The sequence below is a fragment of the Amblyomma mixtum genome, chromosome 10 (assembly GCF_055824585.1).
Source record: "Amblyomma mixtum isolate Tamu chromosome 10, ASM5582458v1, whole genome shotgun sequence".
Lineage (NCBI taxonomy): Eukaryota > Metazoa > Arthropoda > Arachnida > Ixodida > Ixodidae > Amblyomma > Amblyomma mixtum.
This window is the reverse complement of record NC_143021.1, coordinates 81152620-81167560: the sequence shown is the minus strand read 5'-3', so window position 1 is coordinate 81167560 and position 14941 is coordinate 81152620. Positions and strand designations below refer to the sequence as shown.

The following is a 14941-nucleotide window of genomic DNA, read 5'->3' as shown; positions in this document are numbered from 1 at the left end:
CCAAATGAGGAAACAAAACGAAACTGGCGAGACCGTCGCTCCTAAGGGGTCACCACCATCCCCGTCGGCAGCGCCCAGTTCGGTAAAGCGAATCGACACTTGCGAAGGGAGGGGCGGACACCGGCACCCCACTGAACGAACACGTCGACGATGCAGCCCCGTATCGCGCTGCAGTTGCAGGCAGCCTCTCTTATCCCTGATTCTGTCGAACCACTAAGAAAGGCACAACCGAAGGCCGTTGTTGATGTCACTGGGAAGCAGCGAGAGTTGACAGCGCGCTGCTAAGCGGTGAAGACAGAGGTGTGCTTTATTATGCGGTTGACCTGTGCAGGTCCACACTACTGAGCAAACGGGCACATGCTTTTTTGATGTGGGAGGGAGGAAAAGAACAAAAAAAAGGTAGCCCTGCACGGACCGCCTCCTATGGCACAATAACCTTAATCAATTTTAAGTTAAATAATCAGGTACGAGACGCATCAAAATTTTGCACAAAAGGAAAAAAAAAGAATCTACTCCAGCGAAACCTGCCATGGGAGGTGCATACATCTCTGCAGTACGCCAGGAGTAATAATGCATCACAGAAACACAAGATCGTCTGCTCTCAACAGCAGCCACAAAGTCTAGTAATCTCAAATAGGGTGGTGTCGAAAAAATGGAGTCAGCCAGTGCATAGTGCTACTGGGAAGATCATGCTGGTGTGATCCCAAATTCAAGCCGTGAAGATTACGCAAACATCGGAGTATGCGAACGGTACGCTACCTCCGTGAACAACGTAGCAACCACGGTGAAGCCATCAAAAACATTCGGAAAACCGGGTTCACAGCGCCTTGCGGCTCCGTTCGAGCAGTGCGCAGGGATGTCGCTGGGGGCCAGACTACACCCTGTGAGGAGCCATCTAGCTTGCACCAACGAGCCAACGCCTCCTTTGGGACTAAGGCAGACCAGAGGGAGCCACGCGTCAGGGGTCGCGCACAAGCGGTGACGGGTGCGAATATTCGAAACTTTCGAATCTCGAATCGAGTGGTTGTCGACACTCGGCTCGAAACGTGAGAGGCCAGACGCACCTTGTATGTCGAAGAATTTCGAATAGCGCACCGCCCACAAGTAAGTTTTCTAGCGTGACGCTGAAATCGCCTTTGTCGGGTCAAGATCCAGCGACAGCTTAAACTGCCGGCGCTCATCGCTGCTATCAGCGCTGTAGTCAACTTCGCGAGATGAAAGCACGTCGCGATATGTGGTACTGTAGACCTTCGATCGGCGCGAATACGACGTAGCAAATGAAAAAGTGGATACTTTGGCTCAGGGAGAATTAGCGCAACACGGGTGAAGGAGCTGCAGTGCCGAGTCGACGGCAGACTATTCGGATTCCAGTGAACGAATCACTTTTCTCACTTCGAAGCTTTGATGGAAGCCAGGGTAGCGAAGTGCAAACGCGCGGGGTGCGTGAATAATCCTCATAATTGTGTAGTGCAGGACAAAATCCTCCTCGACTGACCTCCGGTGCCAGCTGCGGCTACCTCCCCCCCCCCTCCCCCCCCCCCCTCCCTCTTGTAGGCTTACCATGTCTTGGAATTAAGAAGGGACTACCGAATATCTTCTCTTCGCACTGCATCTCCATTTACACTCCTATATTTTCAGCTCCGACATCGTTAACAAGCATTTCATCCCTAACCGACGTTGCTCTCAGGCTTCGTTTCAACGTTACTCCTACAGCTTACATTTGGATAGATCGATGTGCTCTCCCGAATTTAATCTCCAATGCTGCAGTTAGCTTCCAAGTCACCGCCCAATATACACCGGCCGGCAAACAGAAATAAAAAAGAAACATTACATAATTTCTTCGTCGAATCATGCGCAAAATCCAAGTTCCTCAACAACTGGTGGGACGATTTTTTCCTTCCTTGCATTCATTTTGAGGAGGCGCCCTAACCGCCCCGTCTCGCACAGTTTCCTGTATACCATTACGAGATGATCAAGCGCTTTCGCGGCTGGCATTTTTGATGTCTGGACCCGCGTCCTCAGCATAAAATTGGACACAAGAGCACCGGAGAAGAAGGAAAGAGCAAAACAACACTTCTGGAATTTAAATAGCACTGCATACGGTGCTCGCGCTCCAGAAGAAAATGGAACAGCTGCCCCTCAGAGTGCCATCACAGAAACACACGAAAATAGCACTGGCCTCGAAACGACGCAGGTAAGCATGGAAAATCGACCTACTGGGTGCTAACGGTGTCATACGTCTCATGGTTCATCCCTAAGGAAGTACTTCAGAGGCACGTTGTGTTTTTATAATATGACTCGGCCTCAGTTTGAGCTGTTTTTACAGCTCCCTGAGCAAAGGTGACTTTAAAATGCAAAATGCACTGAAGCGTTCCTGGCCTTTGCTGCACTTCGTGGTTATTCGCATTCAGGCTACCTCCTAGGGACAAGGAAAAAGAAGGGAGGACACATGGGTGAAAACATCGGCAACGAGGGCACAGGGTCAGTTTCGGTCGCCCTTGTGTTGTTCGGGGTGCATATTAAAACTGTTAACAAGAAAAACCTCCGGAGTGCTTCTGCTAAGAATATTAATAAACGCAGGTAGCAATCGTAAAACTCTCGCTTAATAAGGCGTGTTTGATCATAAACCGCAGCGCCTGCAGGAAACGGCGACAGAAGGTAAGTCGACCAGTCGTCATAGAAATTAGCGGCCTTTCCGGGGTGTGGCCACTCCCTTAGCGAGACCTCACAGCCGCTACACGGGCAGCCGCGACAAGCACTGCTTGGCCTCACAGTTCACCGATTATCGGGCACAGTGCGGACGTGAAACAATGAAGCCAGCAGCCGCACGCACGATATGCGGCTGGCTGCCAACGCCGGTTCCGGCTGACACGCACTGCGGACCAGTGGGATGTGTGCGCAGCTTGACCAGCAAGGCTGCGGCAGTGACAGGACACGGGCTGCCAGGAGGGCGTGTAACGGGCGCGCCCCTCGAATGCGGCCATTCGGACCCCTCAACCGACAGCTGTTGCGAGCACGCGGGTGATGGGTGCGCAGGGGATTAATCGCTGCATTCGCCCACTGGCCAGGCTTGGTGCGATCTGATTGTAGCGGAAGCCTTCTCGCGAATAGTCATAGAGACGACGCATTTTGGGAAAAAGAGATGATGGCCGAGAGCGGAGAATGGCTCTGGGGCGATAGACTTGTGCGAACCCGGCAACAACAATCTTTCCTGCTCTCGTGTTCCTAACCGCTACAGGCAGCATTTCTGCGAAAGACCACGGTGCTCACAAGTACCCGTTTCTTCAAGCAGTGGGTGACGCAAACAGGTGGTCAGGACAACCTCCTAACGCAGCACGAAGGCGATGCGAGCCTCCTCGGTTTGTCCGCTGCTTATGCGCCTGTGTTTTACCCCGTGAGGACCTGCAAGCGCAGTTTAACTGTTGCTTCTTTGGAAGCTCCATTTTTTTAACCACCGATTTCTTGATACAGTATCCTGTGCCTTTATTACGGGCAGCTTCCACGTATGGCATCAGTGCAGCAATTCCAGCGCGGCAGTAAAATGAACAAAGAAAACCTTGCAGGAAACTTAAGCTCCCCCTTTAGGGGTACGACGCTAAAGCGTTAATATGACCTGTCAGCGGTTCCTCTTGCACATGCAGGCAAGAAAACTCTTTCCTTCTTCACAATCATTGTGTAAAAGGACTACGTGACATACATTGAAAGTCACGCTTTAACAAAGCGTGCAAGATTTTGCATGCGTGGCCTCTTCCCGCTCCCACTTTATCGTTCTGTCTACTTTGGGCTCATTGGTCGCGATGTTTTAAGTTTATGGTTAATGGCTTATGGGGTTTTAACGTCCCAAAGCGACTCAGGCTAGGTGGGACGCCGTAGTGAAGGGCTCCGGAAATTTGGACTACAAGAAGTTCTTTAACCTGCACTGACATCGCACAGTACACCGGCCTCTAGAATTTCGCCCCGATCAAAACTCGGCCGCCGCGGCCGGAATCGAACCCGCGTCTTTCGGGTCAGCAACCGAGCGCCGTAACCACTGAGCCACCACGGTGGGGCTGATGTTTTAAATCGAGTGCGTAAAATGCGAATTTCTCCTTGAACCAAAACATTTTTCTATTTATTACATACCGAATCTCTACCTGTCAACATGTGGCTCGATAGGAAAAACATTTTTGTGTCTTCTGTAAACTACCGCTTGTGCAATGTGCCTGAAACAATTGAACATTGTTTTATAGAATGCAAAGACGAGATTTTGTTTAGGAATGTGTTGCAGAGGACGCTGCAGAGAGATTTTCTTCTAAATTTCTACAGTGCGCGCTACCTTGTTGTTTCCCAAACTGGTTCCAAATGCCATGATATGATTCTTCTGATTGGACTTCACAGCCTTTGAAAAACGCAAATGCAAGACCGCAACGCTGAACCTATTGTTTCGCCCAGAATTCATTTTAATCGAATGTTGCTGCAGATAACGGACATTTACAAAGAACTGGACTTTTTACCGGACTGGTTTCCTCTCCTGATGCGCTGCATATCCTTGTCGGCCTTATAGTACTGTTATGTTTTCTATCATGTTTGCGCCGCGTAGCGCCTACCTAGCTGCTCTGCAAATAGTTTTTTTGTATATACACAGACTCATATATGTATATAAATCCTTTGTGTACATAACCATGTAGAATAAATACCCTGAAAGAGAAAAAAATGCCTGCGTGGCCTAGCGGCAGCGTTTCTGACTAGCAACCTAAATGTCATGGGTTCTACTGACTTCCCCAGTTTTTACATTTTACTGCAATTGATTTTCTTTACATACTGGCATGTCCTAATGACGGTACCGTCCTGTTGTGACATTCGAAACACCAGTTTTGCAACGCTTTAATTCCTTTTGAAGTCCGCGGCTCAGAGTAGGACGTAGCCACCTTTCTCACCAATACGGATTTTGCGCTCATAACTATCACAACACCGCCGCCGGATTTTCTCCAAAGTGTGAGCCTTACCCCATCGCGTACAGGAACCGTTTGGAAATACAGCCCCAATTCATGTTCTTCTTACGAATGTCAGGTGAGCACTATCCGAAGATACGAGCATTGAGGGAAGGTAAATGTGAGCCCTGCCACAATACCGAACGCCAGATAACGGGAAATTTAGCCCCGCGCGGTCCTCGGCAGAGGCGGCAACATTGGAAGGACATCCCTAAAGTGAGGACTGATATGGTCGTGATCAAAGGCTCATTTCACGAGAAAAAAACTCACAGTGCAGGTGATTATTTCTGCGTCAAATACACTAAGTAAAGAAAGCAATTGAAGGTGCTAAAAAGGGGACATACTAAAATAGCGATAAACAAATGTTTGTTAGCCAAAACGTGAAAAAGAGGCAGAAGACAGTCGTGGGGCTCCTGCACACTCACGCTCTCGCAGAAGCGTAAAAAAATGCTAGCCTTCTAATTAGCCTTCCGAGTCGTGCCGCCGTACGATGTGTGTAGAAATGACAGCTTTTCTGCTTTTGTCAAGGGGCCTGCCGGGAAGCGACATTGCTCTGGATGAGGTGAGAGCCCCAAAGATATGCACATTTTCGTCTTCACGACATTCCGGGCACCTCCAACGTGGCCGTGTTAGGCACATTATTTTTGTACGTCCAGTCTAATTCTCTATAGGGACTTTAACGAGGATAAACTTTTGGAGCCACTCTGGCAGCTGTAAATCATAGGTAATAAATGCTGATGTCCAAAGTAAGATGGATGTCGCGATGAAATTCAGTTCGCAAGTCCGATAGTGCAACGGGATCGAGCTAGCTTGCTGAGCGATCAAATTCATCTCGTGTCAAGTGCACTTAGGCAATGCAGGCCAGCGCATGCGTGGAGACAGCGAGAGAAATATTTATGCAGAGACAAGCCAGCAAGAAACGACGAACCTCGCTACTGGTCATGTCTACGATGTCGGATGGTAGAAAGCAGAGAATTCTTTCAGACAATTTCGCAACGAAAGGCCCCTCCGCACAACACCTTCTATGCTTCGAGAATCGGTTCGATGTTAATGCAGCGGGTATAATCTAAAATGGCTTAAAATGAATGTAAAACTTGGGCATACGTATTTGCGATAAAAAAAAGCACTCAGATATATCTCAATTAAGAGAGCGCTGTGTAACCCGTTTGATTGAATGCACTGCACAGTGCTTGATAACGGCTCTTTCATACGCTCAAGGTTGAAGCAGATCCCTCTGAAGATGTCTGGTCCAAATGAAAGCTTTAGATCAGCCTTTCAATCTTTAGACACGCACAATGCTAGAGGCGTGCGTCCTTTTCGATGCAGTATACGCCAGGAAATCTAGTGCAGGCACAGGAACAGATGTATGCTCTTCAGAGCTGCCACAGATTGAATCTATAGTGCAGCTGGGTTATGATATGAGGTCAAACACTCAAGGAGCTACGACAATCATCTTCGGCCTGAATGAGTTCGCTGAACACTGTACACTCAAACTAAAAAAAAAACAAATGCACACACACACACACAAAAGAAACCGGTGCACTCCTCTTTCAGGGCAGGACGCGTAACGTTACTGGGTCCTTTCAGCGGTCTGGGGTCTTCCTTGCATATCACTATGCAAACACGAACACAGTCGTTTATTAATTTTATTTTTTTTAAATTTTTGACTTCATTTTTCACAAGACGCACAAGGCCTCCCTTTAACCAAGTCGAACGTATGTTACCCGCAGCCGAGGGGTGGCGCAGCCGGCTCACGACCGAAGTGGCAGCGGTTAGAGTTAGTTCTAGTCCCCGATATACCATTTTTCTTTTCAGCGCAATTGCTTCTCTTCCTTCAGATCCACTGCGTAACGGTGCTGAACTGACGTCGCGACCCTGCAGACTAATGAGGAAAACATCGGTGGAAAATAAATTGCTTATTTGTCTACTAATGAGGAATTATGCTGTGACGTCATAATTGTTGTAGCCTGTGATCGTTGTGGAATGTTTCAATTAGCGGCGCGAGGTCATGTGGTTTTGACGTCACGATCCTCTCGACCAATCCCGCCTTTCTCGACATGCGCCACAACGGCGCCAGCTATATCACTGAACGGGACCCTCAACGCCGCCGTGTTAAAAAAAAATCAGTCACGAACATTCACTAATGCCGATCCCATCCCAATGCAGCGTCCGCATGCCGAGCTGTTAGGCTCTGGTTGCGGTCAGGCCGGACAAACGAGGCTTTGCCGCATCACCAACTAGGCGGAACATGGTGAAACCGGTTCGGTTGAGCTCGCAGGAAATTCACGCTCTGCAGAACACAAAAGCCTTCAAGGCTGACGTCGTCTCGCATCCCGAGTCCTTGACTGCCAGATGCATCCTCGGGATCAAGCACACCAGCAAGGGACCAGAAGACATACAGCCACACAGCCGTGCGACTAGTTGCATAAGGCGGGCTACCAGGCGTCTCCTGGCGGTATCCCGTCCCTCTGAGAGACGCCTGGGTTGCCATCGAACATTTACCACAGTCATCCTTCAGACAGCGAATATTGCCCGGTCGGGCGTGACTCGGCATGTCTCCGCACAGTATTTCAGACCACTTGATGAGCTCGGCAAGAAGCGCGCCCCTCCCCCACACTGCAATGGCCAAGGGATTTTGGGGGGCAGCTTTACATTTTTACCTCAACTAGGCAGAAATGTCAGCAATGCAAACAGCATACCAGTGCGAGAACGACTGAAACAGCTCGAGCTCGCATTCCAGTTAGCACACAGATGCGGCCTTTGGGAAAGCAGGCCCGCGCAGCACTTTCTTGAGATGCCACTATCCGCAGCCGTGGCAATGGCGCCGACTCACCGTACGAGGCCGCCGCGAGGAGAGCGCAGAGGAGCGAGAGCAGCATGGCAGCAGGTCACCGGGCGTCTGAGCGTAAGTGAACTGGGCGCCGCAGCGTTGGCCGCCTTTTCATACCGGTTCACTTTCCGACTTAGCCTCAAAACCAGGACGCCTCGAGGGGCCGGTCACGTTCGCCCCCACACGCTCGTTTTTCCCGCTCCCCAGGAATGCCAACCGGCGCCCAAAGCAGCAGCCAGCGTTGTCGCAGCGACGCGGCGGCAGAGGCAGCAGCAGCGCGATCAGGCCCCGCGATAGCGCGTCGGCGGACGCCTACGGCCTTTGGCCAACGGAACACGCATTCGCCCCCCTCGTCAAATGCCGCCGCCACCACCTTGGGGACACGTGCTGGCGCGGATGCGCGGAAACGTGCAACTGCGCCGCGTGGGGCGTGAAAGCGCCGCTGCGACGATGACGCATCGCCTGGAGATGCGGGACGGTGTCTGCCAGAGAAAGGCCTAACGGCCGAACGAACTACGCGCGATTGCACCGGCTCATTTCAAGTCACCTTACAAGTGCTCCGGACAGTCTCAGCGCTTATCCGTTCAACCTCGGGCTGAGCGCCGCCGCGCAGTCCGCTACATAACACTGCCCTGACACCACCTCTGGCGCCCCGCCGTGCTGTGGAATTCGCACGGAATCGCGGGAGGCTAGCGTTCTCGCTGAGGACGGCAAACAAGATTTTTACCGGTCAGCCTCTTCTGCTCGACCGGTTATGATTTCCCCTTAGCGGAGCGGTAGGCATGAACGCAGTTAGTCGTTTTGGGCGGTGTGTGTTAAGGCTGCTCTTACTGGGCCTTCTCGGCGCAGCAGTCAGCGGGCGAATTAGCTCCAGAGAAGTGACGGCTCTCGAGGTGTAACTGGAATGAATGAAATATAATGCAGTGCAACATTACTATCCGCTACGACCCCTGTCGGAGCTGGGGAAATGCAACTGCTTATGGTACGGGAGACGATGGAATGGTCCTTGTTTTCTTTTAGCTCAGTAGCATTGCGCCCAATGCGCAAATGGCTGCAACACGGGTCTCTTTCGGTAAGCCCTGCTGCAGGCGTCACCCCCTTGAAGGGCCCGCATGCTCTATGCACGAAGACTACCGCCTTCCGTCCATATGAGTATGGTTGGGTCAAGTTTATTAAGCTTTGCGCACTATGGAAGCAAATATTAGATGCCTAAAGACAGTGTGCTTTCCGCATACACCTTTTCTCTCTGCCCGCTGCTAGTGGCTAGCCGTCTCTTCAAAATATCGACTTCCGACGACTGCAGGCGCGCGGTGTTTCACCACTGTTTCAAGCTGCCAATATGGCAGCTTCTTCTGTAGGCTTGCGGCATCATCTATTCGTATTGCGAAAAAAGGTATAGAGTTATTATTAGTTTCGTTGGCTAGTTCTTGCGGCTCCTGCGTTCGAGACTGCGCCAGAGTCCATTGGCCATGGTCAATAATCGAAAACTTCTAGAGTGTGGGGTGGACCATGGGAAGTGACCACCCCTTCTCATTGTTCGCTGGCGTGATTATGACGCCAGACGGCTCCGGAAGGTCAGTCTCGGCTGTAATGACAGCCGTAATGATAGGTCGGTGGGACTCGATACGAGGCACGCATCCATGGCGGTCTGGCCTCAACTTCTCTGTTGACAGTGCCAATATGTGAGACCTTGCGCACCTGAAAGGAAAACTGCAGTTTTATTTTCGACGTGTATCTGATTTTTTACCCTGACTATTACTTCTTATACATTCTGGTAGAACCTTTGTCTCCTGCTGTTTTCGAGCCACTGGCGAAAAACACGAGAAGTCCTTCACCCCAGCGTCACCGAGAACCACCGTAACAACGACACAGCACAGCATTCACTCGTCTCACCAAGTACCAGTGCCAACAACTAGCGATAACAGAACACTCAGGTGGCGATAAGCTGGCAAGGGCGAGCGAACCTAGGCGCTCACCATGTTTTAGTGCACTAAGACATAGCAGCCCGGGTTTCGGTCAGAACACCGCAGAGTAAGTGAAAATCCTTCCGTTTAGTCGAGGGTGAAATTGACTTGCATGAAGTCCATGATGCAAATTCGTAACATGCTGAGGAACTTGTAGCTAAGACTCTCCAGCAGAGAGAATCCAGTGACGAAGAAAAGACGGAATCGGACGCACGCTATTCCAAAACGTTCCACGGGGGCCGAGGAAAAAAATAGTTATTGGACAATCAAGAGGAAACCGAAATGCCTACTACATGTAGACGGTCAGAATACCTAAGAAAGGTGATTGTTTCCTGGTAAACTATCGGCCAATATCCTTAATTTTTACGTGATATAAATTTATTGGGCACATTATTAGTAATAGCTTGAAATATTATTAAATCGACAATCCATTCCATTCAAATTTGAGATCGGCTTTCATAAAGGATATTAAAAAGTAACCAAATTTTATAGCTATCGTTCATTCGCTTTCACTCACCCTAGGAAGCTATGGCCATGTTTATCAATATTCTTAGGATTGAGGAAAGCTTTTGACAAAGTTCCTCAGGATAAATTTTTTCTAAATTAAATCTCTAGGTCTTTCTTACATATTACTTTTCTTGATTTCTGACTATTCAACTAACCGTAAGCAGTATGTTTCGATTGATGAAGAATCGGACGCTCTTGTCAATTGCGGAGTGCTTAACATACCGAACGATTGTGGACAAAGGCATTTTTGAAGGGCAAGCAGCTTATAACTCATTTTTTTTCAAGTTTTGCAAAATTTTCACTATAGCAATCAACATATCCGTAGATCTCCCGTCGGCAGGGTTGAATATTTTTACTATTAACATTTTTGCTGGCACCAAAAGCCCTCCTCATCGGTTTCCCCTGGCAGTCTTCACTGCTTGATGCGGCTTATGGAAACACTGTAGAAGAAAGATTTTGGTACACGTAATCAGAATGGACCAGTAGCTTCCACATCTTCGTAGTAATAATCGAAATTTCTGTTTAAGAATTTTGGACTTGAGCGTGTACGCGTGTACCTTTATAATTTCTAGTGTATATAAATGACATTGTTGACAGAGTTGTTCCCGGCGTAGAGTTTCGCTTGTTTGCAGATCATGGCGTTCTGTATCGTGAGGTTGCATGTTCTAGTCACCAAACGTCCTTTGCGCGTAACTTAAAAATCTCTTTTTGATCACAGGTGTCACCTTGGCCAATCACCATTGGATGGAGCCTACAGCTATAAATGCCTAGGTATAAGATTAATTAACAATCTTTTCCGGAAATCAGATGCAGAACACATCTGCTCGTCCGCCTTCCACAAGCTATGTTTTTTGCGGAAACAGCTGTTCAAAGCCTCCGCTGAGGTCAAACTCCTCGCCTATAATTTAGTAATCAGGCCTAACGTTCAGGATGCATTCGTAGTGTGGCAGCGATGAACAAAAACTAATGTAAAAAACTTCAAAGAATTCAAAATAAAGCTATAAAATTTATTTCTTTAAATTCTTACCGTTCCATTCTCCGTATGGGCCGCCGCCGCGGTGGCTCAGCGGTTATGGTGCTCGGCTGCTGTCCCGAAAGACGCGGGTTCGATCCCGGCAGCGGCGGCTAGAATTTCTTTGGAGGAGAAATTCTAGAGGCCCGTGTACTGTGCGATGTCAGTGCACGTTAAGGAACCCCAGGTGGTCGAAATTTCCGGAGCCCTCCACTACGGCGTCTCTCTAGCCTTAGTCGCTTTGGGACGTTAAACCCCATAAACCAACCATCTCCGTCTGGGCCAATGAAATCTAACAGTATCCAAAGTGAGGCATGAAACAAAAATATTCCTCGAGATCTCCTTTCCTTCCTTATAGATAACAAATTGGCGCTTGATACTGTACTCTATGTATCATTTTAGCGACACGCCTCACACGTTACCACCATCGCGGTTGGCTTACTTCATACTTCGCTCGATCTCACATTAAAATTTTCCTTCTTCACGCGTGCCATAAGAGAGTGGAATTCGCCTACACAATGATTGACAGCGCAGGTGATGCTGCATGTTTTTTTTAGTTGTTCATTTTATTTGTTTCTCAACGGTTTGGATATGTAATATGAGCTGCAGTACGAAATAAATAAATAAATCTCAAGCGGTCGCAATTCAACGGGTCTAAATACAGTTATTTAAAACAAAGGGTACGAAAACCACTTTATTTATTTAAGAGCACTGTAGTGCTTAACTGAGGGCCATTACAGGAGAGGTTTCTATCAAAAATTAACCAAAAACAAGAATTTCAGGCACTGACAATACAGGATAATAAAAAAAGATGGCCCAAGCAACAACGTGGAAACCGCCAGTATTAAAAAAAACATGAGTGAGAGCACTAATACAGGTAGAATAAATTCTTTCTTGGTGCACATACTCTAAAAAACGTTCAAAGGCTGTATTGTGGCACTGTGGTCCCAATGCGTACTGTTCCAGAGGAGGGTGAATATACAGTAGTGAACGAGAACATACGGTATATTCAATTTTTTTCGCACAAATTCAAATTATCCCCAATATAGAAGGGGAAGTTTCTATTTCTGAATATATTATGAGGCAATAATGTACTCTTCCATCTGGAGTTTTTGGGGGCGTAACTGTTTGCTTTCAGTTCGTTTTCTATTTTTGTTCTTTCATGGGCGCTTCTCATAGCGTTCATTTTCCGTGTGCTCTTTATTATTATTAACTTGCCGTGAATTTCAGGTGACATATGCTGCGGCTACATGTATTATTGCATATTTTAATTAGCAATGGGCGGAGTGTGAGGTTCACATAACGGCATTCGGACTCTTTAAATAGCAGTTATCCGCGGCAGCAACTTAGGGATAAACGCCAACATATTTCACTGGATTTCGGAGTAGCGCATTCTTCGACTCTTTGACTACACAAGTTTTGAAGAGATATAGGTTCAGAGCCGGTCTGGTTGCTCGATATTTGTAGAAGACACGTCAGAAGGATCAACTAAGTTGTTGAGAAAAAGAGTGTTCACGCGAGCCGAAGAAACTCTATACTGACTGTTATCGACATTTCAGAAGCTTTGACCCTGTTATGAGGCTCTACAGTAACTCCATGGACTGTGAGAAGTCATGTGCCATGCGCTGAAGTAACCGACAGGAGCCCAGCTCAAACTCTGCACTTCTGTGAAAAGAAATGGGTTTCCAGGGTGATCACGAATGAAAGAGGGTGATTTAACCATATGAATACAAGTTCTTTTCGTGTGGTAATGGAGGAATTGCGTTGTATACGTCGCCGCAAAAGCAATTCATTTGGACCTCCTTGTGAGCTTACCACATTAAGCCACAGAGGTGAGAACGTAATTGAACAGGGCTGATTCTCCGAACAGGGCTGTCTCCTTGAGTGTATTCAAGGTACCATGAGCGAAGACGTTGATCAGGGATACTTGAAAAGGTTAAGGTCCCATTGGCAAACAAGAATCTCGGATTTCAATATGTGTTTCAAAGGAATTACCTGAAGCACTTTTCTGCGCTTGAGAAAGATTGGTTGAAGAAGAAGACAGTGGTCCTTACGGAGTGGTCAAACAATTCTACCGACATTATTAATATTTAATATAATCGGATGAGGTTCTTGCACCCTCTGGGCGGCAATAAAACCAGCAGCAAATAACAAAGTCGAGAAGCTGTTGCAAGAGTGGGAGCCTGGGCTAGACGTTCATTGAGAGCTTCCTGAATCCCATGCTTCTGCGTGATCAAGCAGTGATCGCAGGAAAAGGCTTGCGTGTGAAGTTTTGATGCATTATGTTATTTTCAAAGGTATTCTTGAAATTGTTGCCTTATTTTGTAACAAAAAGCGTACAGTCGCAGACACTTTCATGCTGTGCAGAAAACATTTGTTGAATAAATTTGCTGTGGGAACAAATTTTCGCTTAAGATAATGATAAGCGTTGGTTGATATTGTGCAAAAAGTCTGATATTTTCCTTTTACCAACCTCATGCGCAAATTTTAGTGCGCTAAAGGAACCTCAACTCGCAGAAACTGAAATATAATATCTTTTTGTTCACTACTGTATACTTTGTTGATTTTTACTTGATTCTTTCTTACAAAAAACAAACAATTTCAGTCGCTGTTCTCCTCGTAGTGCTTCTAACAGCTTCAGATCGCAACATTTCAGCATGTTTGATACATAATCGTTTCTTCGATAACACGAAAAGGAAAACGCACTGCAGTTTTCTGAATTTTTTCGAATTTGTCTCGTAAGTACAGTTTTTGGGGCTTCTAAATGAAGGAGGCGTACTCTAAAACCGGGCGAATAAATGTCTTGTAGGCAATTAGCTTGAAATTCAGTGGTGCATGCTGTATTTTTTTCTCAAATGGCACACTTTTCGATACGATTTAGAAAAGACCTCTCCCACATCGGTGCCCCAGTACAGACCGTGCTGAACAATTACTCCTAAACACTTAAAGCTGCGCATATTCGGCAAAGTGTTCTCACTAAATTTGTTGTCGAAGAAAAGCCGTTTTTGTTCTCGTGATATGAGCAAACGTCGGTTTTGAGCAATTTCCACCCCTCACTTAAGCACCAGTCACATAAGCCTTGCAGGCATCGATTGATTTTGCTTTGATCTCGTGTGTCGGCCACTCCGGCGTAAATGAAACTATCGCCCGCGATAAGTTGTTTCTAACATGTGACTGAAGAACACCGGGAACATCATTGATATAAATCAAATACCGTAACAGTCCCAACACTGACCCTTGTGGAACCCCAGACAAAACTTCTAGGGAAATCTACATGCAGTTCCCAAACGGCTGGATTGTACAGGACCACTCAAATAGGCTGCAGTCCAGTTAAGAATCAATATCTGAATACCTGCATTCCAGAGTTTAAAAAGAATTTTACTATGTGGCACATCATAGAATGCCTTAGGAAAATCTGGGCAGATGACAGTCAATTTGTTCGCGGGCAACCAAAGCTAAACGAAAGCCATGAACTGTTTCAGTGAGTTGCGACACAATGGATCAACCACTTCGGAATCCATGCTGAAATACTTATTTAACTCAAGGAAAAGAACGATATGCTTTGCTCTTGCATTCTATATAACCTTAGAAATCACAGAAGTGTGCGAAAGTGGGTGATAATTGCTGACTTAAACTCGACTGCCGCATTTAAAAAGAG

General features: G+C 47.3%; 1 protein-coding gene across 1 annotated transcript in view; it reads right to left on the bottom strand.

The window, feature by feature from the left end:
• Positions 1–8164, bottom strand: part of Gasp (Chitin binding Peritrophin-A domain-containing protein Gasp) — a 38493-nt gene extending 30329 nt beyond the window's left edge. The window contains exon 1 of the mRNA XM_089562544.1: positions 7804–8164. Within this exon, the coding sequence (XP_089418670.1) occupies positions 7804–7849 (46 nt within the window). The 5' untranslated portion in view covers positions 7850–8164. The remainder of the gene's footprint in view (positions 1–7803) is intronic.
• Between the last annotated feature and the right edge of the window lie 6777 nt (positions 8165–14941).